Genomic DNA, 24,862 nt, shown 5'->3' on the forward strand with positions numbered 1-24,862 from the left:
TTGCCGGGGTCAGTGAAGCCCACAGAAGTTCAGTCTTGGATTCACAACTGGGAGATTATAGAGGGTGGATTTAATAACACTTCTCTTGTAGTCGTGGCAGCAGGCCACCTATAAAGGTATTTCTTCATGTCATTAGTAATAATAGTCCCAGAAGCCCATCTTGGGAAGATTCAGTAGCTGATGCTTATTAACATTTAACGTTCCTTTCAAATACTTTGACGGAGACCAGGTCATTGCTATATAGACAATGAGTGCAAACTCCAGGAAGTGGAAGAATATCCAGAGATACCTTTGCACAAAATTTTCCATCTGTGTGTCAAAAGATCTTCTGTGCTTCCTGACAGGAGTTTACTGAATCCCTTCAGAATCCAGTCTAGCTTCAGATTAATTTTAACATTAAGGCAACACAGTTCCTTAAACATTTTCTATCAGATTGAACTGTATTATTGTCATTGTTGAACTGTAACTACTTGGCTGTAGAACAAAATTGAAGTCCATTTATCTTAAATGTAGCTTGGCTACAGTCGTTAAGTTACTGGCGTTTGAGTGTGCAGAATATTGCTTTTGAACCACAGAGGCACATGTTTAGCATGGAGCATGGTCAGCTCTGTGTCATCATGGTTCCATAATTGGTGGAATGGGAAGAGCTGAAGCATGACTGACTAACTGGAAAGCCAGCCACAAATTCAGAGTTGCCATAATCTCTTTCCATAGTTTGAATTTCTGTCAGCAGATGGCGCTGTTGTGGTCAAGCAACGCCATTGCTGCTTTCATGAGAAGAATGCCGTTCTTCTCCATTCACGCTAAGGGCCAAGCTGTACTTTACAATGGACATGGCCCAACCCATGACTGCTGACGCCATTTTAGAGGGGAAATTAGCAATTCTAAAGTTGCCTCAAAGGCCTGGGCCTGATTTGGGTCTGCAGTGCATTGCCAACAAGCAATTTCTTGGCCCTCCTTCTAGGCCTTTGGAAGTGACAAAGCAGTCCATTTGCTCTCACAGGCAGTTTGGGCTAGCAGTGATGAGCCTGCTGATTGACATCTCAACATGGTTTATGGGTATTCAGCACACTGCTAATGACCCATCCCAAAGGGGTTCCAACATATGGACAGCAAAGACATCAAAGTGGGCTTAAAGCCAGAAGGAAAAGGGCAATATTTGCCTTAAAACTGTACCCAGGTAGGTAGATAAGTAGGTTCTTTCTTCCTTTCTTCCTTTCTTTCCCTTTTACACTCTGAATTTTACACCATTACATCATTTTATACTCAAGAAAACAGTGTCATGGATTATCAGTGATGTGTTCAGAATGTGGACAGTTGTGGGTTGTTTTGCGCACAACACAAGTGGTAAGAGCGTTCAAGCAGCCGCTCACCTGGTCCCATACTTCTAAAGTCATATGAAAAAGGGGAAGGCTGCACATTTTCCTCGTGAGGCTGGCTTAGTGCTCCTGATGTGGCGGAAAGGCAAATGAACAAAATTCCTCTTTGCGTTTTTGTTGTGCTGGAAGTACAAGGCCTGAGGTGCCTGCACTACTTCCCAGTCATTTCTGCAGCACATTGTCTGCTTAGACCCCCATGGATTATCATATTCTGTGAATTCTTGTCTGGTGATTCTTGTCTAGTTTGGAATAGGTCACTTTCTGCCTCCTCCAGCAGACAGGCTACAGCCAAGAGGGCAACCAACAGGTACACTGCCTCGGGGTAGTCAACCTGTGGTCCTCCAGATGTCCATGGACTACAATTTCCATGAGCCCCTGCCAGCATTTGCTGGCAGGGGCTCATGGGAATTGTAGTCCATGGACATCTGGAGGACCACAGGTTGACTACCCCTGCTGATTTGCTCCACTGATGTTTTTCACCCACCTCCCAAAACCAGGATTTTTAATCTGCATTGTGACATGGATTTTTTTTTAGAATGGAGATTTCTAGTAAACGTTTCTGCCCACTCTAAGCGGCGGCTATCCAAATTCCAACCACCTGACCCACCCAGTTTTGCCACCTACTTACACTGGATCTTTCGAGACAGATGTTAGCATGCTCAAATGTTCTGGGCAGGAGATACACAGACATTGTATCTACTACAACTGTGAGCATGGCCAGGCACAAGAAAGCGAGGAATAATTTAGCAAAGTTTATTATTTATCTAAGAAAATATGTTCATTGAAAAGAAGCTTCTGGACTTCTCCTGTCCAGCCCAGTTCCTGAAACAATCAACCAAGGTTTGTTCTGTATTAAATTATTATGGTTTTCGCTTTCTCAGTGTCGAGAACAGTATGTGCCTGCAGCAGTCTTTGTATCATGGACAGCAGAGTTCATGGATAGCTATGAGATGCCCAAAGGAACAGAGTTACTATGGGCAAAGGTCCAGGTCAGTTTGGTCTCTCTGGGCTACAAACATCTAAAGCTGCAATGAATTGTTTACAGGTGGAAGGCTTAATGGTTTAATAACTTGCAGCTTTTTTTCCCTTTTGCTTTTGGATACGGCCTCAGGTCTGATGATTATATATCATCTGATTAATACGTGTAAAGCCTGACTCCACTTGAGATCAAATCTGGCTTCCTTATTCATTATGAGGAAGCCAAACAAAGCTAGTAGCTGAACTCCAGCTGAGCGCGCACCCAAATCCCATTTTTCATTGTTTCCAATGACACCTGGCAAGGTCATATATAGCAAAGGGAACTTGATCCAGCTACTTTAAGTGAGATCAAAAGAGGTGGTAAGGATGCCGGGCAACACCTCTACAAAATTACAGCTTCCCTGCTGGTGGTTTGTCAGCCTGCAAATTTTCCTACACGTATAAATACATCAAATATTTACCAAAATGTCAAAATATTAATCTATCAACGCTCCTCATGTTTTAAGAGTTTGCATGGAAAAAATACCTTCAGAAACTTCAACGGTATCATTCATCCAGAAGGATGAAATATGTTTTTTTCTGCTCAAAGGGGAATATTCTTTCACAGTATCTTAGACCCTTTGATTTTATATATTTTACAGACAATTGTGGTGAAATCTGACAACATTATGAAAGTCTTCTATGATATTAAAGTCAATCACTTTTTAAGCCTAGTTGTATCAGGATGTGATTTATTGAATAGTTTAGTTCAGGAATTCCCGACCAGGGGTCCGTGGAAGCTCCAGAGGGGGTCCATGGCTTTTCCTCTCCTGCCTCAGTCACAAGCTAGGGAAGTGGCTGCTTCCCTTGCTCCTTCTCCAAGGTTGAGTTCTTTCATGGTTTCTGCACCTGGGAGGGGGTAGAGCCTACACACCTACTCTCTCGACCTCACCTGACTCTTGTGGGAAGAGGAAGGGTAGGCCAGAGTAAGCTGCTTTGAGACACCTTCAGGTAGTAAAAAGCCGGATACAAAAAAACCAGCTCTTCTTCCACTTGTTCATCCAGCAGTGGCCTAGATCTAATACTGCTTTCCTCTCCAAATACGGGGAGGCAAGATCTTCTGCAGAAAGCAAAAGTGGCCAGATCTGGTTGAGAAGGTTTTGCCCATTTTTTTCCCACCAGAGCCAGTTGTTAGTATTTCAGACAAAGTCAGCAATTAACTATCAAATACAGCCAACTATCAACCCTGATCTAGCAAAGACTCTACCTATGGGTGGTTCTGGACCACTGTGGGGCAAACAAATAGAAGAACTTGACAGCGAAGCAAATAATCAGGTCTCCCAAGTGGTTGGTTTTCAGTGGTCCAGACCATACACATAGCAGAGCAGTAAAAACTCTGATACATAACAAGCCTCTTATTAGGATAAATTCAAATGGGTAGCCATGTTGGTCTGAAGCAGCATAATAAAATCAGAGTCCAGTAGCACCAACAAAGATTTAAGACCAACAAAGATTTATTCAGGGCGTGAGCATTCGAGTGCAAGCACTCGAGTGCAAGCACATGACTTGAATAAATCTTTGTTGGTCTTAAAGGTGCTACTGGATTCTGATTTTATTAAGGCTCTTATTGAATGAGCAGGGCTTTTTTCTCCAGGTCTTTTGGCATCCTAATTGTGGAGCAGCCTCCCTCTATTTACTTCTCCAGTGCTGGACCTCATGAGTTCATCTAAAGAAAAGTAAACTTTTTTTTCTTTAGTAAACTTTTTCCCCTTTAATTATCATAAATCCATAGATATCATGGATTTGGGCTCCATGGAAATAGTTACACTGGTCGGTTTCTATCAAAAATGAAACAGAATGGAGCTTGTTATTACTACTAAGCATGAACCCTAAGGGGTTAAATTAATATCTTGAGGTTTCATTGCTGATTTAGGCACATGGTCCATCTTATTTCTCTTCCACTCCCATATATATATAAGAATTTTCTCAGTCATTAACTTAGTCATGCAAGGAAGGTCAAGTTCTGGTTTGCAAGGGGCGCTTGCATGTACATGATCTCAAAGTAAGTCTCTTATGTGGAATTTGCCATTTCCTTCAACTAGAGGATAGGCAGATTTATATTATAAAATCAGTACTTCACCAATTCCTCTTGTCCTATGAAGCTGTATTTTCTCTTGTACTTGCTCTGAATTTTAATATCCCAAGATACACATTTCTTTTTTGTCGTTAGTTTTGATTTCTATATGCACATAGTTTAAACTACTATGTATTTATATTGTATTAGGAACTTTTTTGTCTTTTATCTGTGTTTCTAAAATGTACTTTGTATTTGAATTTTTCAGAGTTTACTTGTGTAGATTGCCCTGAGGAAGATCTCCAAATGCTATAGAATTTATTTTTGGTTTTACTCACTGACCGGCCGTTTGTCACATATACATTTAATACTCAAGAGGCTGCATGGTGTAGAATGTTAAGATCCAGGATGCCCATGTTCAAATCTCCACTCAGCCCTGGAAGCTCATGGGAGCAACCTTGGGCCGGTCACTCTCTCTGTCTGAGCTACGTCGCAGAGTTTTGCAAGGATAAAATGGGAGAATATTATAGGCCACTTTGGGGTCCCGTTGAGGAGATAAGTGGTGTATAAAGTGAAATAAATAATACTCATGCACATAATATGGGGGGAAGCGAATGAGCAGGTGATCTGTGTATCGGCTTTTCTGCCATATAGTACAACATGAAACTGTTGTGGGTGTGTATGCTAGGAATGTTTAGTCAGTTGCGTATGTAATTGTCTTGCATATTTTAATTTCTTGTAACATCTTTGTTATGAAGTACAATGTGTCTGAAATAATGGTTTTTAGGGGTTTCCTGTTGGATTTGTGGATCTCTGTAAAGAACTAAGTGAAGCCAGTGGGTACAATACGGGTTTATTACAGTGGTTCCCAAATCCCACAACGTGTACTTAAAATTCTTCTCTGGTGTAAAAAAAAAAAAAACCCTCTAATCTCTGCAAATTGAATGCATAATTTCTTCCACTTTATTGTGCAGTAAAAGTAATACTTTTACAATTGCGAAATGGATAAATTGGTAGCCCCCATTTGGGTTTCTAATGAAAATAAAAGGTACTCTTTTAAAACCTTTAAAAACTTCAAATGAAGTATGTGGGCTGCAGCTGTGCTTGATTTTTTAAAAAAATCATATTTCCTTCCATTTCCCTCCGAAACAATGTCTCCTTCAGGAACAATTTCTCGAAACATGTTTTACATGCATAAAAGTAAACTGGGTATTAAAAATAAATAAATAAATAACTGTGATCAGGCCTAGGCTTTCAGCATAAGGACTGAGAATCCCAGGGGTCAGTCCCAGATTTAGAAGGTCCAGAACCATAGCTCTCCAGGTAGGGAAGCTCAGTAGATCCCACACCTACGAACCTGTTGTTCATTGGCGGCGGGGGGGGGGGGTGTCTTTCCTGCTCCCTAGCACAAATTTCCTTAGGCAGGGCCTTTTCTGTCTGCCAGGTCATGGGGCTGCAGCTAGAGATGCCAGCCTCCCAGAATGACAGCTCTTCTCCAAACTACAGAGATGCTTTGGAGGGGTAACTCCACGGCATTGCACCCCACTGTCCTCCCCAGACTCCATCCCCCTCCTGTGGCCAGGTGGGACCCCACAGCCCTCGCTACGGCCCACCGTGAAGCCTCTTCTTTGTTGGGGGCGGGGCGGGGGCTTACTCTTAAGCAAGCGCCTGTAGAGCTCGGCCTTGCCATGCGCCTCCTATGCGCGCTCCGTCGGCGCTGGCTCCCCGGGTCGGTCTTCATGGCACCCGCGCCTCTCTTCCTCTCTCTGTGTGTGTGTGCCGGGGGCTGCGCGCTGCCTCTTGGCCTCCACGCCCCACTCCCAGGGCAGGGCAGGGCCTAGGGAGGGACCGCTATTCTTCGCGGCCGGCGCGGCCTTCGAGGCGAAACGGGGATCGGTGCGCTTGGCTTGGCTGCAGGCGTGGGCGCGGGCTGGCAGGAGGGGGCCCGGCTTGCTTCCAGCGGCCACAGGAGGAGGCGCAGCAATCCCGGGAAGGCCTCCGCGCGGGGCTCGCCGGCCGTCACTCGGTAAGGTGCTTCTGCCTTGCTGCCCCCGGCCTGAAGGCGGACACGTGCGCGCTCCGTTCGGCCGACCCGGGGGCGCGCGTCGGGGGCGGGGCGGGATTTAGGCAGGCTCGGGGGTCTGTGTGCCAGCAGGCAGTCCTGTCGCCCGCGGAGCAAAAGCAAGCGGAGGGCGGAGGATGACCTGTTTGGGGCGCGCTGGCCGGAATCGGCTCCTCGGCTGCTTTCCCGCTGGGCGAGGCCGGGCGATTCTCGACTTGCCGGCTCTTTTGCACGTGTTTGGAAAGAAGGGAGCGGATCCCGTGCGCCTTGGCCGAGAGCAGAAGGGGCGAGTGGGCGGGAATTGTAGGCCAGCGCTGGGGACACAGGTGGAGCGGCCCGCGAAATTGTAGTCAAGGCATAAGCACAAGCAATGCACACAGAAACAATGCAGCCTTTCGACTCCAACGCCGTTGGCCTTAAAGGGGCCCCTGGACTCCCACTTTGCTCTGCCGCTTCAGACTAACAGAACGACCCACCTGGATCTATGGTAGCCTGGCTAAGAATCAGGGCGTGCTAGAGCAGGGGTAGTCAACCTGTGGTCCTCCAGATGTTAATGGACTACAATTCCCATGAGCCCCTGCCAGCAAACGCTGGAATTGTAGTCCATGGACATCTGGAGGACCACAGGTTGACTACCCCTGCTCTTAGAGGCCCAGTGCTGAGTCCGGCTCCTTTATTTAGCAAAGGAAGAGGAGGCTTCCCGAAATGGCCCACCTTGCAAGGAGCCTGCGGAATGCTTTGGGATGTTCAGTCACCAGGGTGCTCCTGGGCTAATCCTGGATGGGGTCTGCAAAAGTCTCCTGACTTTCCTGGGCAGCCACTTTTGACGCACCTGATGGCAGCCTAAGCACAGCTTGACCAGATGTGCCCGACTGTTGTGATGGTCCCATTATTGCTATAGTCCAGAAGCTTTTGAGTCAGACTTCAAGTTCGGTCAGTGAGAGTGAAATTCCACGCAAGCGATGCCTGAAGCTCCGGTACACCTGTAAGTCGGCCGACTGGCAAATGCTTAGGATGAATTTGGGATGGTGGATTAGATGCCAGGCGTTCGTGCGCTTTGCCGTGTTCTACATTTTAGTGGTGAGCTGCCTCAAGAGGGTCTGGAGAGGCAAGGAGCATATGTGTCTCCTAAAGAAACAAGGAAAAAAAGAAATTAGTGGCTGGTAACCGTAAGGAGCCAACATACCATGTGAGTGCAATCCACCCTTTTTATTTTTTATTTTTTGCCTTGCAAATACATCTTCAAAAGTTAATTTGCATGCCCACACAAGCCACTGAAAATAAACACTGAAAGAGAGAGCCAGTTTTCTTGCATTGTATAGAAAGTTCCTTGTGTGCCTGGTGGTGGAGAACCAGTCCCTGCTACTGGTGGGGAAGCCAGTGGCCCTTGGACAACATTGTCCCAAACGGTGTGCATACACAGCTTACATAGCTGTATAAGCCTGCAGTACATGCGTGCTGTGCATCTATCTGATGCGTGTACATATGCCACAGAACTGCAGTGTGTTGTGGCTACAGCTTCCTAGAGGGGAGCATAGATTCTCTCTTGTGAATGCTTTTGAGCTGTTTCAGTCGCTGGGCTTCTGGAAAGCAAACCACCTTATCACCATCATTAAACAAAACCACCCTGTTCTTTACTAACATAGAACAATCTTCACATTGTATGAATGGGAATGGGCACTGCGTTTTCTGTCTCAGAAGCTGCTGTCGCAGCCTCGCCTACATTTATGTGACAGCAATTTTAGCAAACGGACTATATCGATGCTTTTGAAAAAGGGCTTGGCTCTCAAAAAAAAAGGGGGGGGTATAAGAGTTGTCCAAAGAAAGGGGAATTCAGTTTTGTGAGCAGTGACCCCAAAGGAAACTTTATCGATTGATTGATTTATATAGTGCCCTTCTCAAGCCAATCATCTTGGGGCAGTGACTAACCCTAAAATATACATAAGTATATATATACATAGGTATATTCTGTAACAGAAAAACCAATTAATCAATATTAAGCATTAAAATAATGTAAAACTTAACTCAAATTACAACCAGATTTTTCCAAGTTTAATATAGCCACATTTGGAAGGGGTGGGGGGAGATAGAAAAGGGGACAAATAAAGGGCCCCCTGCCAGATCGTATTGGTGGGTTTCCACTGGTCTCAACTGTAGGCTTGGTGGAAGAGCTCCATCTTGCAGGCTCTGCAGAACTCAGTTGCACACTGAGAAATCCTCTGTGAGATTTAGCTTCATTGCTGATTGAGAGCCAGCTTGGTATAGTGGTTAAGAGGGGTGGCCTCTAATCTGGAGAGCCAGGTTAAGATAGCTATGTGCCTCTCTTTATTTTGTCACAACAAAACTTGGATTAGCCTTTTCCTGTAATAAAAACCTTGAAAAATTATCTAGAGCATGCATGCAAGGCATTAGCAAGGAACTACCATGCAGTTTTGGAGAAGAGAGTAATTTTTGTCTTTAAGTCCTTGTGGCTGCTACAGAATCTCTGGAAGTTGGTTGGTGAATTTCTGGCATATGAAAAGTACGTTTGTCAATCAGCATGTACTTTTCTACATTTTAGTGTGGGCAGGATGGCAGAAGATGACCTGGCGTCAGAGACAGAGGACAGAGCATCATCTGCTAGTGCAAGCAACGACCTTCCTACACATCACATGGCCAAGGTAATTTTCTTGCGGTCTTTTGCAACTCTATTTAACACCTGAAGTTTGTCTTTTCTCAAAAGGATGTAGGTGTTAGGAACAAGCGTACATATGTCCTGCGATCAGGATCACAGTGGTTTCCTTCCTTCCTTCCTTCCTTCCTTCCTTCCTTCCTTCCTTCCTTCCTTCCTTCCTTCCTTCCTTCCTTCCTTCCTTCCTTCCTTCCTTCCTTCCTTCCTTCCTATCTCTAGGACCTTCTTGTTTGTTTCTGAACCACAGCACATGAGGGGGGGGGGTTAACTCATTCTCCTGATAAGAATCCCCAAGTAAACCTGCAGAGTAAATATCACCTGTTGCTTTGCACATGGAAAGCAGCGTAGGCGAAAGAGCTCAAACTCCTCTCCCCAGCAGCAGCCCCAGGACACGTTAAACACACACATTTCCCCTTTCCCAGCTGACTTTCCCCTTAAAAACCCCCCACATCTTGAGCAAAGTAAAAAAGCCCTATAAACTCAATAGGACTTGATTCTGACACACGAAGGATCTGGCTGTCTACTTTCAAGGAGCAAGATCCCTTACTTAATGATTTTGGCTTCAGAGAAATTCTATTGAATTGCATAAGCTGCAGGTGGCAATATAATAGCATTTATTTATATTGCAGTTTCAGAACTTGAAAGAACTTCCCACATGTTACTCTAGGACGTTACTATAAGTTACTGTATGTTGCGTTTTCCTCAGCCCCTCCCTCAGTCCACCACAAGGACTTTCAGTCAGACATACACCATGCTTGGAACTCAGTTTCCCAGGGGCATGCAGACCTGATTTCAACAACTTGGAGGGGGGGTGTTAAGCCACCAGCTCCACACTATTTTATTCTCCTGAAACGAACTTGAGGGGCTGAGGTTTGTCCCATTCAGGAAACCACCATTTCGTGGGGCAAATAATAGCTCTTTGAGGCTGTTCCGTGTCAAGGAAATAGCATGGCTGAAGCGGTCACAGTTCTGATGCAAATCAGGCTTTGTGCACACGGCAGTTGAATTTCAAGCTCAGAACTATGAGCTACGAACCTCCAGGTGAAACTTAAATATCTACAGCAGGGGTAGTCAAACTGCAGCCCTCCAGATGTACATGGACTACAATTCCATGGACTACGCTGGCAGGGGCTCCTGGGAATTGTAGTCCATGGACATCTGGAGGGCCGCAGTTTGACTACCTCTGATCTACAGCTTGAGCTAACCTTTGGAGAACCCTTCCCTGAAGGAAATGGCAGCTTTGGGGGGGGGGGGGTCTGTCGCATCACTTCCTTGCTGAGTTGCTCCCCCAAATTCCACCCTCCCCAGGTGCCACCCTTAAATCTCCAGGAATTTCCCAAGCTGGAACAGACCTGCCCTACCTGGAACCTGTGTCTTCCTGAAAGTCAGTGCGGTAGACTAGGGAGGACGTGAGGGAAATTTAACAGGCAGTTTGGCACTCATCCATCCTGTAAAGTACTTCTTATCTTGATTGTTTTTCCGAGAAGTTGCTACGTTTTGAGTAGTGTAATCCACTGTTGTTCTCCCAAAGAGGAGAAACCTGAACCTGTGACAGTATTCCTTACAACAGTGTACTCTACTCTTACCAGAGACTGCAAACCAAATGAACATGAAAACGATCTTCAAGCACTTGCAGAGCTGACCCTTGAGCAATAAGCCCAACCGCTCATCATAACACAGGTTATATGGCAAAAGTATTGAGAATGCACAAAGCATGCCACATTTTGCAGAGAGAGAACAGAGACAGAGGTTATTTGATTGTGCAGATTTCCTCTCACAATCATACAGAGCAACTCAGAGATTGCTGGATCAATGCAGAACTCCCTTCTCAGGATGCTGCCCCTGCCCCCTCCTCCCTCCCTTTCCCTGCATTGCCACAATTTTCCTACCTCTGTTTCTTGCTGCAAGCCTGCTTAGTCAGTGGCGGCCATCTTGCATTTGGGAGGATGCTATGCCCAGAAGTCTCACTTTCATACAGGCAGGTGCTGAACAACTTTCCCTCAGGTAAATCATTGATTAAAAAGGGAACTTTGACACTTCAGAGCTTTAAAACCTCCCCACAGATTTGCACTGAACCAGTGAAGGACAATATCATTACATTTTTGACAAAATCTTCACTGGCGAAAGGAAAAATTGAAGGTATGTTTTGGGACGCGGAAATAGTGGTAAACACGTGGAACTTTGTTTGGCCATTCTTCATCAGGTTTTTCTGGAAACGGGCCAATAATTAGGCTGTAGGAATGAGTGCCTCTGAAGTGCCAGGATTAAGAGGTGGAGTGGAGGCATCTTCTGGGCGGGTGGGTTCCAGCAGTCATGCTGGCCAATCCCTGACTACCAAACAGGTGGTTCAACAGAACAGGATGTACCAGTCCCAGAGCCAGCCCAAGTTTTGAGATGGTCTAAGTGGTCTCATGAAAGGTGCTTTGCAAGCCCTCACAGACTTATGCCCCTCTGCAGTCCTCCGTATTTCTGCCAAGAATCTGGTGTAGCACAGCAATTAAGCTGTGATCAGGAAGATTTGCTGATTTCAATCTCATCTTGGCAGCAGACTCACTGGACTAGATCGTGAGCTACTTTGAGACTCCTTTGGGCAGTGAGAAGCAGAATATAAAAACCAACTTAGCCAAGTCCCTGCCTCTCAGATAATCCTGGCCTGCCTTACAGGGTGGTTGAAAGATTACCGCAATCATACGTATGTGATGCTGTGAACCCAAATGGGTACCAACGCTACACGTGTTTCCCAGATTCCATATCTAGCCTCCTGCCTACTTTTGCCAGGTTCGACATTAGAGCTTTTACTGCCTTGGTCTGTGCAGCTAACCTCCAGAAGAATATAAGAAAATGACAGGATCGTCTAGCTCCTACGTCCATCTAGTCCTACATTCTGTTCTATGGGTCCACCTCGTCCCAAATTCTGTTTCTAATAGTGAGAAACCAGATGCCCCTAAGACATTCATGCAGAGGAGGTAGAAATATCCACTCCCCAACACACGCGAGCACACACACACACAAATCTTCCCTAGCAACAGATAATCAGATTTGTACTACTTGGGGTTGGGGGACAGAACTTGTCTTGTTTGTTCCTTCCAAGCATGATTGTTGATGTAGAATGGAGCTGCTGGTTAGGAGAAGAGGCTCTGCATTTGCTAGACTTCAGCAGATGCTCTCTGAGTGTTCTTTATCTGTTTCACCTTGAGGACTTGGCATTTCCCCGTTTTGTCTTTGTTAACAAACCCTGAGGCCCCCAGGAATTAAAAGGTAAGTGCAACCAGATCTTCGTATCATCACTCATTGCTTTTAGCTTTCTTTTTGTGACTCCAATGATCATTTACACTGCAGAATTTAATTAATTCTATGGTCCACCGTTTACTCAGAAATCAGTGCTGTCGCGGTCCCTTCGTTCCTAGTAAATATGCCTAGGAATGCATCCAGGGGTATCTGGCATCTCAGCAGAGATCCACCCAGCTTTCTGCTTGTTTTAATTCAGGAGGCCAGCCTTTCAGATTCCAAAGCTGTTGATGGTAATACCCAGGCCGAAACCACCGCTCTGCTGAACAGTTCAGGGCAGCAGCCTCCAGAACCCATGGCTGAACGAAAGACACCGGGCAGACTGAAGCAGATATGTGCTTGTCCTCCGCAAGGCATACTTAGCAGAACGGTAACGTATGGTAGGTATAAGAAAGGACCGCACCGTGTGGTTCAGAACAGGTCACAGTCCAAAATATACCTACAAAAACTGTGTTGTAACTGGAATGTATTTTGGTCAGTCAAAATCGCATGTAACTAGCTAAATTACTATGATCATAAGAAATTGTCCTGTGAATCTGAGAATTGATCAATTTGCATAGTAAAGGTAAAGGTATCCCCAGTGCAAGCACCGGGTCATGTCTGACCCTTGGGGTGACGCCCTCTAGCGTTTTCATGGCAGACTCAATACGGGGTGGTTTGCCAGTGCCTTCCCCGTCATTACTGTTTACCCCCCAGCAAGCTGGGTACTCATTTTACCGACCTCGGAAGGATGGAAGGCTGAGTCAACCTTGAGCCGGCTGCTGGGATTGAACTCCCAGCCTCAAGGGCAGAGCTTTCAGACTGCATGTCTGCTGCCTTACCACTCTGCGCCACAAGAGGCTCTTAATTTGCACAGTAAAGAGGAGTAATTATAAACTCTCATTAGCACTTGTGAATTTCCATCACTGGAATATCCCCTAGTAGTTGGATCCAGGTTTTCCATCTGTACCTTCCAATGCCCACCCATGGCTTACCAGGAAGCAGCCTGAGCAGTTTCAAAATACTGACCCCTCTGAAACCTAAATATTGTATAATGTGCATTCAGATTCCAGCATAGCAGCTGTGCTGGTCTGCAGTCTGGATCCTGCACAGCTGTGTATGCAGGGGTAGTCAAACTGTGGCCCTCCAGATGTCCAGCGACTGCTCATGGGAATTGTAGTCCATGGACATCTGGAGGACCGCAGTTTGACTAACCCTGGTGCATAACCATTATTACTAAGCAACTGGGACAGTACTGGTAGGACTCAAAGGAAGTGCTTGGGAAAAGCTGGGAAGGAAAAGAAGCAACCGGGAAAAATTTAAATGGCACTGATGCTATGAGTACAATTTTCGTTTCATCCATTAAAAATCTCCTTCCCCAATGAAACTTCCACAAATGTTTCAACACTCTACTAAATGTTCTGTGATGCTTAATTTTTTTAAATCCCTGTCTTCTCCTAGGTGTAGCCGCGGTGCTGATCTGGGCCGTGGTCTGGTCTATTACGGGCCAGGAGTGTCTTCCTGGAGGGAACCTCTTTGGAATTTTGTTCCTCTTCTTTTTTGCTGTCATTGGTGGCAAACTGATGGGGCTCATTAAGTTACCAGGCCTGCCTCCACTTCCTCCTCTTCTTGGTAGGTATCTCAGTGTCAGATGGGTGCATGATGCAGATGGCTTGTTGAAAGAAGGGTAATCTTCCATGGTCTGATTATGATCCATTGCCTAAAATTGGAGCTGTAAATCTTTGATAGATGAATCCACTAAACTTTGATTTAGCTTGGTGGCAGCCTGTAATCTGGAGAGCCGGGTTTGATTCCCTACTCTTCCACGTGCAGCCAGCTGGGTGACCTTGGTCTTGCCTCAGCACTGATAGAGCCGTTTTCACTAAGCAGTTCTGTAAGAGCTCTCTCAGCCCTACCTAACCTCACAGGGTGTCTTTTGTGGGGAGAGAAAGGGATAGGCCGCTCTGAGACTCCTTTGGGTAATGAAAAGCAGGGTACAAAAAAAAATCTTCTTCTTAATTAACTGATGAGAGACTATTTTAATGTGCTACAGCATTTACTTCATGGCCGGCATGTTAAAGGAATACATACCTTATATCTTCTTGTAACATGCATTAAAAGAAGGCTACAGTTCAGTCCTTAAGCAGACTTGTACCCTTCTTGCTTCAGTGGCCGTTGAGAGGTATACTTCAAGGCTGCTTGTCTCTTAAGCATGAATGGTAGCCTTTTCTTCTTAAGTTTAATTTACAGAGATCTTCCAATGTCTCACGAAAGGCACTGTATATTGAGGCTCTGCAAACGTGCAGATGTGTCTAAGCTTTATTGACTGATCGACTAAAAGCCAGCTAGGAATCCTTGAGCAGGTTGACAGCTAAAACATCCCCTCCTCAAGAAACCCAAACAGATCTGGCTCTGTCTGTGAAGGACATATTTTTTGTTACTTTCTTACTTGGAGATTTTATATCCCGGATGCCTGCCCTCATCAGGCAGCTTATTCAGAAGGATAACCATATTAGTCTGCTGAAGCAAACAACAGAAATCAATATGGACCTTTAGTACAAGCCAATAACCCAGCATAAGTATGAGTCAGGCCTCACTTTTTCAGGTGCATATGAAAAGGACGTTTTACACAGAACGTTTCTAGCCAAATCACAGGAGCAGCAAAGGGAGCTGAGCTGTGGCAGAGAAATGTCCAATGTAAATCTTTCAGGTGTGAATCCCTGCATAAAAGATAAGAAGGGATGTGGGCCTCACCGAACGATGAGAAAGATTTCAAGCTTCAACCTGCCATGTGGTTTAAGTACAGCGAGGCACAGAAGGTCACCAAACAAAGTTTGATCCAGGAAAAGATCAGCATGAGAACATAACATGATAGGGACAAGTTCATCTCCCTTGTTATTATTCTTTGTCTATCTCTTAGTTTATTGAGCTAAAGGTGCCTGCTCTCCCCTTCCTACATTCAAGGCTGCTGACTACCAACCAATTCGCTCTGCACAGAGGTTGTAGGTTGCTCAGTTGAGCTATAGAAAAATCACAAAAATAAAAGCTGGGGCAATCAAAATATCTCAAAACATGATTCAATGTCAGGGCAGGATTTTCCATTGGAAAAGCTCAATGAATAAATTGGGACAAAGAGAAAGAAAATAGACGGGTTGCTTCAGGGCATGGTGAATCTGCAAAACGTTCCGAATCACATTTGACAGCTACCGTCTGCAGATTTCAGATTCTATGCCCTAAAACTATGTATTTTCTCTTCTGTATCAACCCGTTCTCCCAACACCCTTGCTTGATGAAGAGACTTGCAGAACTCAAAAGCTTGCATACTGTTTTGTGATGTTTTGGTTGGTCCTAACAGAAAATAGTAGGTGGACCCACTGATCTATCAGACTCAATATGTTCTACTCAGAGTGGCAGCAGCTCTCCAGAGTCTCAAGGTCTTTCGCATCACTTACTGCCTGTTTCGTTTAACTTGAAGATGGCAAGGACCGTCTGCATGCTAAGCAGATGCTTGACCACAGAGCCATGGTCCCCTCCACAGCTGTCCCAGGATTCCTTCACAGTGATAGTGATTGAGTGTCCACTCAGTAGTCACTGTCTCCAGTGACTGAAGTCTGTTTACCCCTTGTACAGCGGGCCAGAATGAAAATTCACGCTCTGTATTAGCAGGTTCCTACACAGATTCTCACTTGCACACAAAAAGCAAAAATGAAATAATGGACATATCTTTCCAAGCAAACTTTCCAAGCTCTGGGCACCACTAAGAGATTCAGTTAACCATCTTTAAAGAGAAAGATAGATGAGAATAAAGGCTTTATCTCAAGGCTTTATCTCAAGGTCGGAATCTGACTGGGCAGAGAGTGCAGATCAAGGAAACTGCTGGAATGACCTAAGCAATCATCTAGTGTTGCAGGAAAAGACATTTCTGCAACTGCTTTCACCAGTATAGGTTTTCCTGGGCAAAACTCAGGATGAAGATCAAACAGGAGTCTGATGAGTGGTACCATAGAGACTGACAGAATTTGTCCCGGGGGATCAGGGGAGTCCTCAAGATCCCTAGTACACAGGGAGGATCCCAAATCAACGAAGAAAATGGCACCATTGAGACTAACAAATTATTCAGTTTATACTCTACAAAATTAACCCCTTGCTCAAACATCCTGTTAGTAACATATGCAGGACTGATGCAGTATCGTAAGAAGCAAATCTTGAAGAGAATGTCATAGTTAACCTCGGATATCTTCTCACAAATTTACTCTGTGGCTTAATTTCTCTCTTTCCTTCTCTCATAATTACCCCTGGGTTTTATACAGCAGGGGTAGTCAACCTGTGGTCCTCCAGATGTCCATGGACTACAATTCCCATGAGCCCCTGCCAGCAAATGCTGGCAGGGGCTCATGGGAATTGTAGCCCATGGACATCTGGAGGACCACAGGTTGACTACCCCTGTTATACAGGACTCACACCTCTCAGTCTAAGTGAAGTGCTCCCCTTCTCCCCTGAATTTTCTTAGGGCCTATATAAGCCAGTCTTGGCTTTCCTCCACAAGTTGAAAGTCCAGGCTGAGGCATCCTTTATTTCGTGACACTTCCCCCACAGGCACACCTTATCTTGCACTTCTGTTCTCCGTACCATAAACATTTCAATGGTACCACTCAAAGTGAGGTTATCCATCAAGTGACTGTCAGCTTGCTTTGAGAATTTACTCAGGGTTCCTCCCGGCTTCTCTTTGCTGTATTCTTTTGCATTGGGGGTGGGTTCCAGTGACAAAATGGGCCCACTTTGGTTCATATTTAGAACACCTTCTGCTGATGTCTCTGACTTCGCTACAAGTATAGCCATTAAGGTGCTTTTCTCTGTTCCTTTTAGGAATGCTGCTTGTAGGATTTCTCCTTCGAAATATCCCCTCAGTCAGTGACCTACTCCAGATAGATACCAAGTGGTCAGCTGGCCTAAGAAGCATTGCCCTCGCTATAATCCTGGCCCGTGCTGGCCTTGGTCTCGACCCAAAGGTACAGTATCAGGTGGTCCTTGCCTCACCCCTAGGGCAGAGAACCCCCGGATAGATTAAACATAGGACTTCTCACCAGTTCTAAACCCTTGCCTGTCATTACAGACGGAGATGCTATAATTTAATGAACCTCTGCAAAATATATGTTACAAAGCTAGTATGTTGGGGATATAGTGAGGCTGGAACCCATCTCTGTGCAAAATACACACAGTATTTTGATATTTATTAATTTACTTTATAGCCTGCCCTTCTTGCTGAGATTCATGGTAGATCCTAACACAATGCAGTCAAATGCAATGAGACATCCAACAGAGGGTGCAATGGAATCAGGATCGCTAGAAACAATGCATTTTGTAGAGATATGACCAAGAGCTGGTCCTTGGCTTGAAGAAGACAACTGCCCTGTGCATGGGAGCCTGTCTCCCTATGCAGAACCGATTTTCTAGAATTATAGGCCTCAATGTCGCTAAAGCTCTTTCATTCAAACTATTTCTAAGCCAGGTTCAGCTGGCAGTATTTCTGAGCCATAGTGGGACATCTTCCATTTCAAAGTCCCATATGCTCCTTGGATAATGTTCAGACTATAATTCTCTGTCTCTCCCCTGCCCCCTCCAATTATATGGAACATTTGCTGAATCCTGCAAGAGTGCTGAGATGAATCCAGCATATAAACCAAACCTGCCCTTCCTTCTGTACCCTTTTATGAAAGCTGAGCAGATTGCAGTAAATCTTTGAGGATATTCTGCTACCTTGCACTGGGGGGGCATGTTTCTTAAAGTGTCTTTTCTTGCAGGCTCTGAAAAAATTAAAGGCTGTCTGTATAAGACTGAGCTTTGGGCCTTGTGTCACTGAAGCATGTATAGCAGCAGTCGTGTCTCACTTTCTGATGCACCTGCCCTGGACGTGGGGTTTTCTCTTAGGGTAAGAGGGAACGTTGCCTTGTCCAACTTGCTTGCTTGCTTTAAGAACTTTCTTTTCCTCTCACTTAGGTTGCCTTTCTCCTTTTAATTAACACTGCCACAAAGTGTGTGCACTGCAATATTTTGTACTGTTTAGCTGTTGTTGTTTTTGTCTTTCCCCACGAGTTCTGTCCTCTTTACCGATAATTGCATCACACTGCTAAAACGTAGCAGACAAATCCTGTTTGCTGTGCATGCTGTGTTTTCCCGATTAACAGGAAAGACAAAATGCCCTTTAAAAAAATGCAAAGCAGGTCTGTTATGGGGGGCAGATCCCACTCCATTGGGGAACTGATGTCTGATCTGCCTTCTTTTAGATTTGTTCTAGGGGCCGTTTCCCCTGCTGTTGTGGTTCCCTCCATGCTGGTTTTGCAAGCAGGGGGCTACGGCGTGGACAAGGGGGTCCCGACACTGCTTATGGCTGCTGGCAGTTTTGACGACATCTTGGCCATCACAGGTTTCAACACCTGCTTGGGGATTGCATTCTCCACAGGTAGGCTAACTACTCATTCAAGCTGATGGGGTGTGTCGTCATTTTTCTGTGGGAAAGGATTTAAAAAATGCTCCCCTCTGGATCTGAAATCTGGTCTATGTGGCTTGCTGAGGGGTAGTGATGGGGTAATCTTCAAGGTAGCTGTTGGGAGGCTTGTCCCCACCTCAACATCGGGGAGTTAAAACAGAAGACCATTTTTGTCCTTTTTATGTTGTTATTTGGCAACAACAGCTTTGGCCTGTTTTTGGCCAATATTTTGGATGTATTTCCTGGTGTGTGTGTATGTGTGGGGGGGAACCTGTAGGCTCATGAAGCCTTGAGAGAAAGACTGTTTGGAAATCCACCTGAATCCTTTTCTCGTGATATCTTCAAACAGGCTCCACCCTTTTCAGTGTCCTCCGTGGTTTGCTAGAGGTTGCAATTGGAATAGCAGCTGGTGGCCTCCTAGGACTTTTCGTGCGCTATTTTCCAAGCAAGGATCAGGTATGCAAAGTGAGGCACGGTGAATCTGAAACTCTAGGCTATCTTGACTGAAAAATATGATCTAGCTCTCTGGAGAGTGGCAGATTAATTTCCCGGTACATTAATTTGCAAGGATATGAAGCCATTGCATTTCGTTATCTTCTGTGGTGTGGCATTTATGACGGTCACGTTCTCCCTTTATGGCCCTTCAAGCCTTGGGTGTTTTAGTTGCAGAAGAGGAAATATTTTGACTTCACAGCAGTATTAATGATTGAGGTCCATTTTTGGCTTTGACAGTTGTTTTAGAGATTGGTTTGTGAGGTTCAGAATAGAATTTACAAAGATGTGTTAATACTGAGATCCTCTCAAGAGTGCTATCCAGGTAGGCTTTGTTTTCTTGGATTTATTGGGATGTATTTTGGGCACTCTTCAATGTATGCAGTGCTGAAAATGGAAGAATTGAAAAAGTCTCTTTCCTGGGAGGCCTGAAAGGTGAGGCTGATGGGGAGGAAGGCTGTGTTCGCCTAGGTCAGTTCCCTGACTACATTGGCTAAATTCACCTCAGAATATTGTTTCCCTTTACTGCCCCATAAACACAAGGGTACTTTCTGCCTATACCTTTCCTGCTAGCTAGCAGCCCAGTCAGGAAGCTAAGGCAGAAAATTGCTAATTTTTCCTCCTTTTTGAGAGTGTTCCACCACCTTGGGCAAGATCCGCTCCTTGCTCTCTCTTAGTGTTGCCCAAGGTTGAGGGCTGTATTTTGTTAGCATACCATTTGGCAAAGCGGTGAACAAGGACGTAAACAACTCTGTTACTGCAAGGTATAAATTCAGGATAGCAACAAGCAATGTTCTCTCTAATGTATTGTTCCCTACTGAGCAGAGCAGGGTTTTGTTTTGTTTTGTTTTTTTGGGGGGGGTATCCATACAGTAAAGTTTATAACAGCAGGTGTGATCCCTAAGTATTCTGGTACCTGGGAATGGAGGATTTCCAATGTAGGAGCTGATTCCTTAACTTGCAGCTTGCAGCTTAATGATAACCAACAGACTTATTTAACACAGGAATAACAGCTCTCACCATGACATTCAGATCAATATCTGGGGTGCTGCCTCTTGAGCCATTTGCAACTTGTGAGTAGTATTCAAGGGCAATCACATGTGGTAGTCCATACAGATTTCACCATGGCACAGTGACTCCATCTTTTCAGGGTAAGGTTAAATTATAGCCATTTTTTTTTTTAAAGCTTCAATAATCCTTTTTAATTTTCTTCTCTGGTCCTAGGTATCAGTGGTATGGAAGAGAGCATTCTTTCTGATAGGCCTGTCTGTATTTGCTATTTTTAGCACTGTCAACTTGGGCTTCCCTGGATCCGGAGGGCTCTGTACCATTGTCTTGGCATTCCTGGCGGGTCTTTCATGGTCTGAAGAGAAGGTGGGTGTTCAGTCAGCAGGCAGCTGAGTAGTCACTTGGCTTCTGAAGAACCAAGTAGGGTGACATGGATTAAGTGCCAGCAGGACTGCGGTGCGGTAGAACAGTCGTTTTATGCTTACGCACGTGTTGAATGATGCACATTCAGTGCACTTCCGCACACTATTGCAACAGTGCATTGAAAATGCATTATTCCACATGTGTGAAAGGAGCTTAAGAGCCAGCTGCCCTGATCTGGCAGGAGAGATTCATGTACGAAAACAGACTTTGGCACACGCACAGTTGATGGGAGATCTTAATTGGGACTGTGATTTCCATTCTGGTGCCATTGACTTAGCCAGTGTAAAACTACATCAGATGAAAATGAGAATCCACATTGGGGGGTGCGTGTGTGTGATGATTTAAGTGTACAACTTGAATGGGGCCAGTGAGTTGTAAACAGGCTGAAAATGAGGTAAATACGGATATATAGATGGATGGATGGATGGATGGATAAATTGATAAATGGATGGATGGATAAATGGACAGAGACAGACAGACAGACGTTTGAACAACATATTAACACAGAGGCCTGTATCCAAATATATTCAGAACAGTTTTATTCGAGATATAAGATTTGGTGTACATGCATACTTTGTCAGCCATTGTATCTGACAGCGTGCCTCTATATATATAAAGCTTATCCCTTGAATAAATCTTTGTTGGTCTTGAAGGTGCCATTGGGCTCAAACTTAGTTCTGCTGCTTCAGACCAACACAGCTACACACCTGAACCAAATATATTAAGAAGATGTAAAGGCACTTCCATTTTCCTTAAGGGAACACGGCAGTTTCGACTAGTTCCTAAATCGCACTTCAGACTCCTGCTATTCCCCAGGAACAAAACTGCAGAGGCCTCTGTGGATTGCAGCAGGAGAGGGAAATGTTCCTTTTAATAAAAAGGAGTGCCACAAACTTTCCTGACTGCATGGTGGCATGCACAGCGCATGATTTTTTTTTTTAAGTGGCTTCACCTCCAGTAGCTTTTCTTGTATAAGAAGAATAACAGTCCTGCTCTCAGCCTGACCTACTTCACAGCTTTGTGAAGATTAAAATGAAGGCCGGCAGAAATAAAGAACGTCAGCTTGGGCTTCTTGAAGGAATAATGGTTGAGAGAAAGAAGAAAGCCATTAAGATTCCTTTGGGCCTTGGACTGTTTGACAGATAACAATGTCCCTTTCTTCGCAAAAGAGCGAGGTGTCTGGCGGCAATGGAGCCGTTATTTTAATTGAACCGAGTAATGTCTACATTTATGTAGGCGACTTTGAAATGGATTGATTTTTACACAGGCCATGATCCTCCCATCATGAGGGCAAACACCCAAGTGGGCAAGAGGCAAGCAGAGTTTGTAACGCTGTTCATTTCTGTTCTTTTCCTGCAGAAAGAGGTAGAAAAGATTATCGGAGTTGCCTGGGAGATTTTTCAGCCCTTTCTTTTCGGTTTAATTGGAGCTGAAATATCTGTCTCCTCTCTCAAACCGGAAACGGTTGGTAAGTTTCCTTACAAAAACATCAGAGAGGATCGAAACTGCGGGCTGGCTTCCTTCCTGAGGTGCACCAGTGAAGTGGGTTTTCCAGCCCATGTGTTTCCTAAGAGCAAAGGGAGAAAGGAACATTACTGTCTTGTAATCTGGGCAACAGGGTCGGCGTTATTTCTGTATTCAGGTGGTGGTCCAATTCTGAGAGTGACGTCTTAGGGCTGGTGCAATGGAGGAGAATAAGAACTGCCTTGAGCCAAAAGGAAAGGCAGGCTATACGTATTTTAATTGATAAGGATTGCCACCAATGTTCAGAGGACCACTCTTGACAGTTCAAGGGTCAGTGGCAAGAACAAACAAAGTAGGATATACATTTAGAAATAACTATTAGGATGTGATTAAACATAAGCAACTGGAATAGCCCAGCTTACCCGGATCTTATCAGGCCTGGAAAGCTAAGATTTTCGTTGGGACTGTGATTTTCATTCTGGTGCCATTGACTTAGCCAATGTACCTGGATGGGAGACCACTAAGGAAGATGGGGGCTTCTAAGCGGAGGAAGTCAGTGGCAAAGCACCTCTGCCCATCTCACGTTCCTGGGGTCACTCTAAGTTAGTTGCAAATTGACGGCACGCTGTTATTGTTATAATATCATGTCAATTTTGGGTTCCTTAACCAAGTAGCTTACACCAACGAGGCTCTCTTTTACAAAAAGTGGTTTACATAGCAAACTGGTTTATGATGCACTTGCTGTTCACAATTTTGTTTGCTCTGCCAAATAACAGAAGGTATGGCATTTGGGGTAGCTGCTAACAAAGTATATTTCTCCTTGGCAGGACTCTGTGTAGCCACGCTAAGTATTGGACTTGTGGTACGAATTACTGTCACGTTCCTGCTGGTGTCTTTTGCTGGCTTTGAATTGAAGGAGAAAATATTTATTTCACTGGCATGGATCCCCAAAGCAACTGTTCAGGTAGAGTATCCTTTTGCAGAAGGCCGGTGTCTTCTGCTACCAAATGCTTTCTTATATACTATGGCTCAGACATAAGAGAGGGGACAGTACTTAGACTATTGCAAGGAATCTGGGGGTGGGGGATAAGGATTTCCCATACTTTATCTTGTGCTTATTTCCTCTAAGAGCTAAAGTATCTTCCTCATCACTTCGTTGCTAAAAAGCAAGGGAAAAACAGTTGCTCAGCAGAGGCATAATACTACTAATCTCTCAACCGGGGTCGGTCATTCAGGATAGCACTGCAGGATTGCGTGTTTCTCACTTTTCCCTTCCTGTGCAGGCCAGCTTGGTTTACAGCCCCAGCTTGCAAACCAGCTTTAAACTCTTGTTTCAGATGTCCATCACAAGAGCAGTCCTGGTTTAGTGTTAGCCACAGACAGATGTAAACATACCACATGATACACTGCCATTCTCGTAACCATACTTTGTGTGCCCTGGGCCAGTGAGTGGAATCAAGGTGGCCAGGGTGTTGTAGATGGGCCAGAAGGCTTGGTCTTTCTTGACAGAGGAGGAGATTCCCAGAAGCAGCAAATACGCTCAAGTTTGAATATCCCAAATATGCACAGATGAGGTTTTTCCCAAGAGGGAAGACAAAAGAGGCATGAAAGAGTGGGTATCTGGTATCTTTGGCCCTGCCACGAGAACATGGGTCGTATACTGAATTGGAACATTGGTCCATCAGAGCCATTGTTGTCTCCTCGGACTGGCAGCAGCTCTTCAGGGTCTCAGGTGGAGGTTTTTCTACATCACCTTCACCTAACCCAAGTTGGAGGAACCATGGGCTGAATGTGCAACCTCCTGCATGCAGAACAGCTGCTCTGCCACTCAGCCATGCTTCCTCCCAAGCAGTTTAGGGAGGCAATATTCCATTGGGGTGGGGGATGGGAGGCAGCACCATCACTCTGATCCCTCATAGGGCCCCTGCTGCTGCCTTTTAGGGCCACATCTGGGGATCCTAGAATCATATAGTTGGAAGGGACCTCAGGGGTCATCTAGTCCAACCCTCTGCACTATGCAGGACACTCACATCCCAATTGCTCATCTACTGTAACCTGCCACCCCTTGGCCTCACGTAATCAGCCTCTCCGTTAGATGGCTATCTAGCCTCTGTTTAAAAATTTCCAAAGATGGAGAACCCACCACCTCCCGGGGAAGCCTGTTCCACTGAGAAACCTGTCATTGAACTTTCAACACCTGGCATGGGCTGGATCTCAGCTTGATTTTTAATTTTTGCCTACAGCCAGTGTGATGTAGTAGTTAAGAGTAGCAGCTTCTAATCTGGCAAACTGGGTTTGATTCCCCACTCCTCCTCCACATGCAGCCAATTGGGTGACCTTGGGCTCATCACAGTCCTGTTAGAGCTGTTCTGACTGAGCAGTAATATCAGAGCTCTCTCAGCCCCACCTACCTCACAGGGCATCTGTTGTAGGGAAAGGAAAGGAGCTAGTCAAATGTTGAACATGGGCTGCCTAGTTAAGTGGATGTTGTTGATGTGAGGCATTCTTTAAGATTACAGGCAGTGGCTGATTCTCAACACAAGCCATAATCAAGTTGAGTCAATGCTAAGAACTGTGC

General features: G+C 45.1%; 2 protein-coding genes across 7 annotated transcripts in view; one reads left to right on the forward strand and one right to left on the reverse strand.

The window, feature by feature from the left end:
• Positions 1 to 24,862, forward strand: part of LOC143819285 (sodium/hydrogen exchanger 9B2-like) — a 26,662-nt gene continuing 1,800 nt past the window's right edge. Inside the window, exons 1-12 of one of the 4 annotated variants that reach the window (XM_077300744.1) lie at positions 1 to 1,686; positions 1,819 to 4,398; positions 9,033 to 9,132; positions 12,631 to 12,811; positions 13,872 to 14,042; positions 17,277 to 17,419; positions 18,212 to 18,339; positions 18,695 to 18,870; positions 19,247 to 19,353; positions 20,614 to 20,763; positions 22,180 to 22,288; positions 23,112 to 23,248. In XM_077300744.1, coding sequence (XP_077156859.1) covers positions 4,382 to 4,398; positions 9,033 to 9,132; positions 12,631 to 12,811; positions 13,872 to 14,042; positions 17,277 to 17,419; positions 18,212 to 18,339; positions 18,695 to 18,870; positions 19,247 to 19,353; positions 20,614 to 20,763; positions 22,180 to 22,288; positions 23,112 to 23,248 — 1,419 coding nt within the window. In that variant the 5' untranslated portion in view covers positions 1 to 1,686; positions 1,819 to 4,381. Of the gene's footprint in view, positions 1,687 to 1,818; positions 4,399 to 4,678; positions 6,437 to 7,535; positions 7,662 to 9,032; positions 9,133 to 11,172; positions 11,283 to 12,630; positions 12,812 to 13,871; positions 14,043 to 17,276; positions 17,420 to 18,211; positions 18,340 to 18,694; positions 18,871 to 19,246; positions 19,354 to 20,613; positions 20,764 to 22,179; positions 22,289 to 23,111; positions 23,249 to 24,862 lie in introns of those variants that run through there. The other 3 variants (XM_077300745.1, XM_077300746.1, XM_077300747.1) reach the window with 3 other exon arrangements.
• The window catches only part of LOC143819289 (uncharacterized), a 9,525-nt gene continuing 6,902 nt past the window's right edge, over positions 22,240 to 24,862 (reverse strand). Inside the window, exons 2-3 of one of the 3 annotated variants that reach the window (XM_077300755.1) lie at positions 23,388 to 23,443; positions 22,240 to 22,387 (exon numbers count right to left, since the gene is read on the reverse strand). In XM_077300755.1, the coding sequence (XP_077156870.1) occupies positions 22,240 to 22,387; positions 23,388 to 23,443 (204 nt within the window). Of the gene's footprint in view, positions 22,388 to 23,387; positions 23,444 to 23,679; positions 24,379 to 24,862 lie in introns of those variants that run through there. The other 2 variants (XR_013224896.1, XR_013224895.1) reach the window with 2 other exon arrangements.

This window comes from Paroedura picta, chromosome 10 (genome assembly GCF_049243985.1).
Source record: "Paroedura picta isolate Pp20150507F chromosome 10, Ppicta_v3.0, whole genome shotgun sequence".
NCBI lineage: Eukaryota > Metazoa > Chordata > Lepidosauria > Squamata > Gekkonidae > Paroedura > Paroedura picta.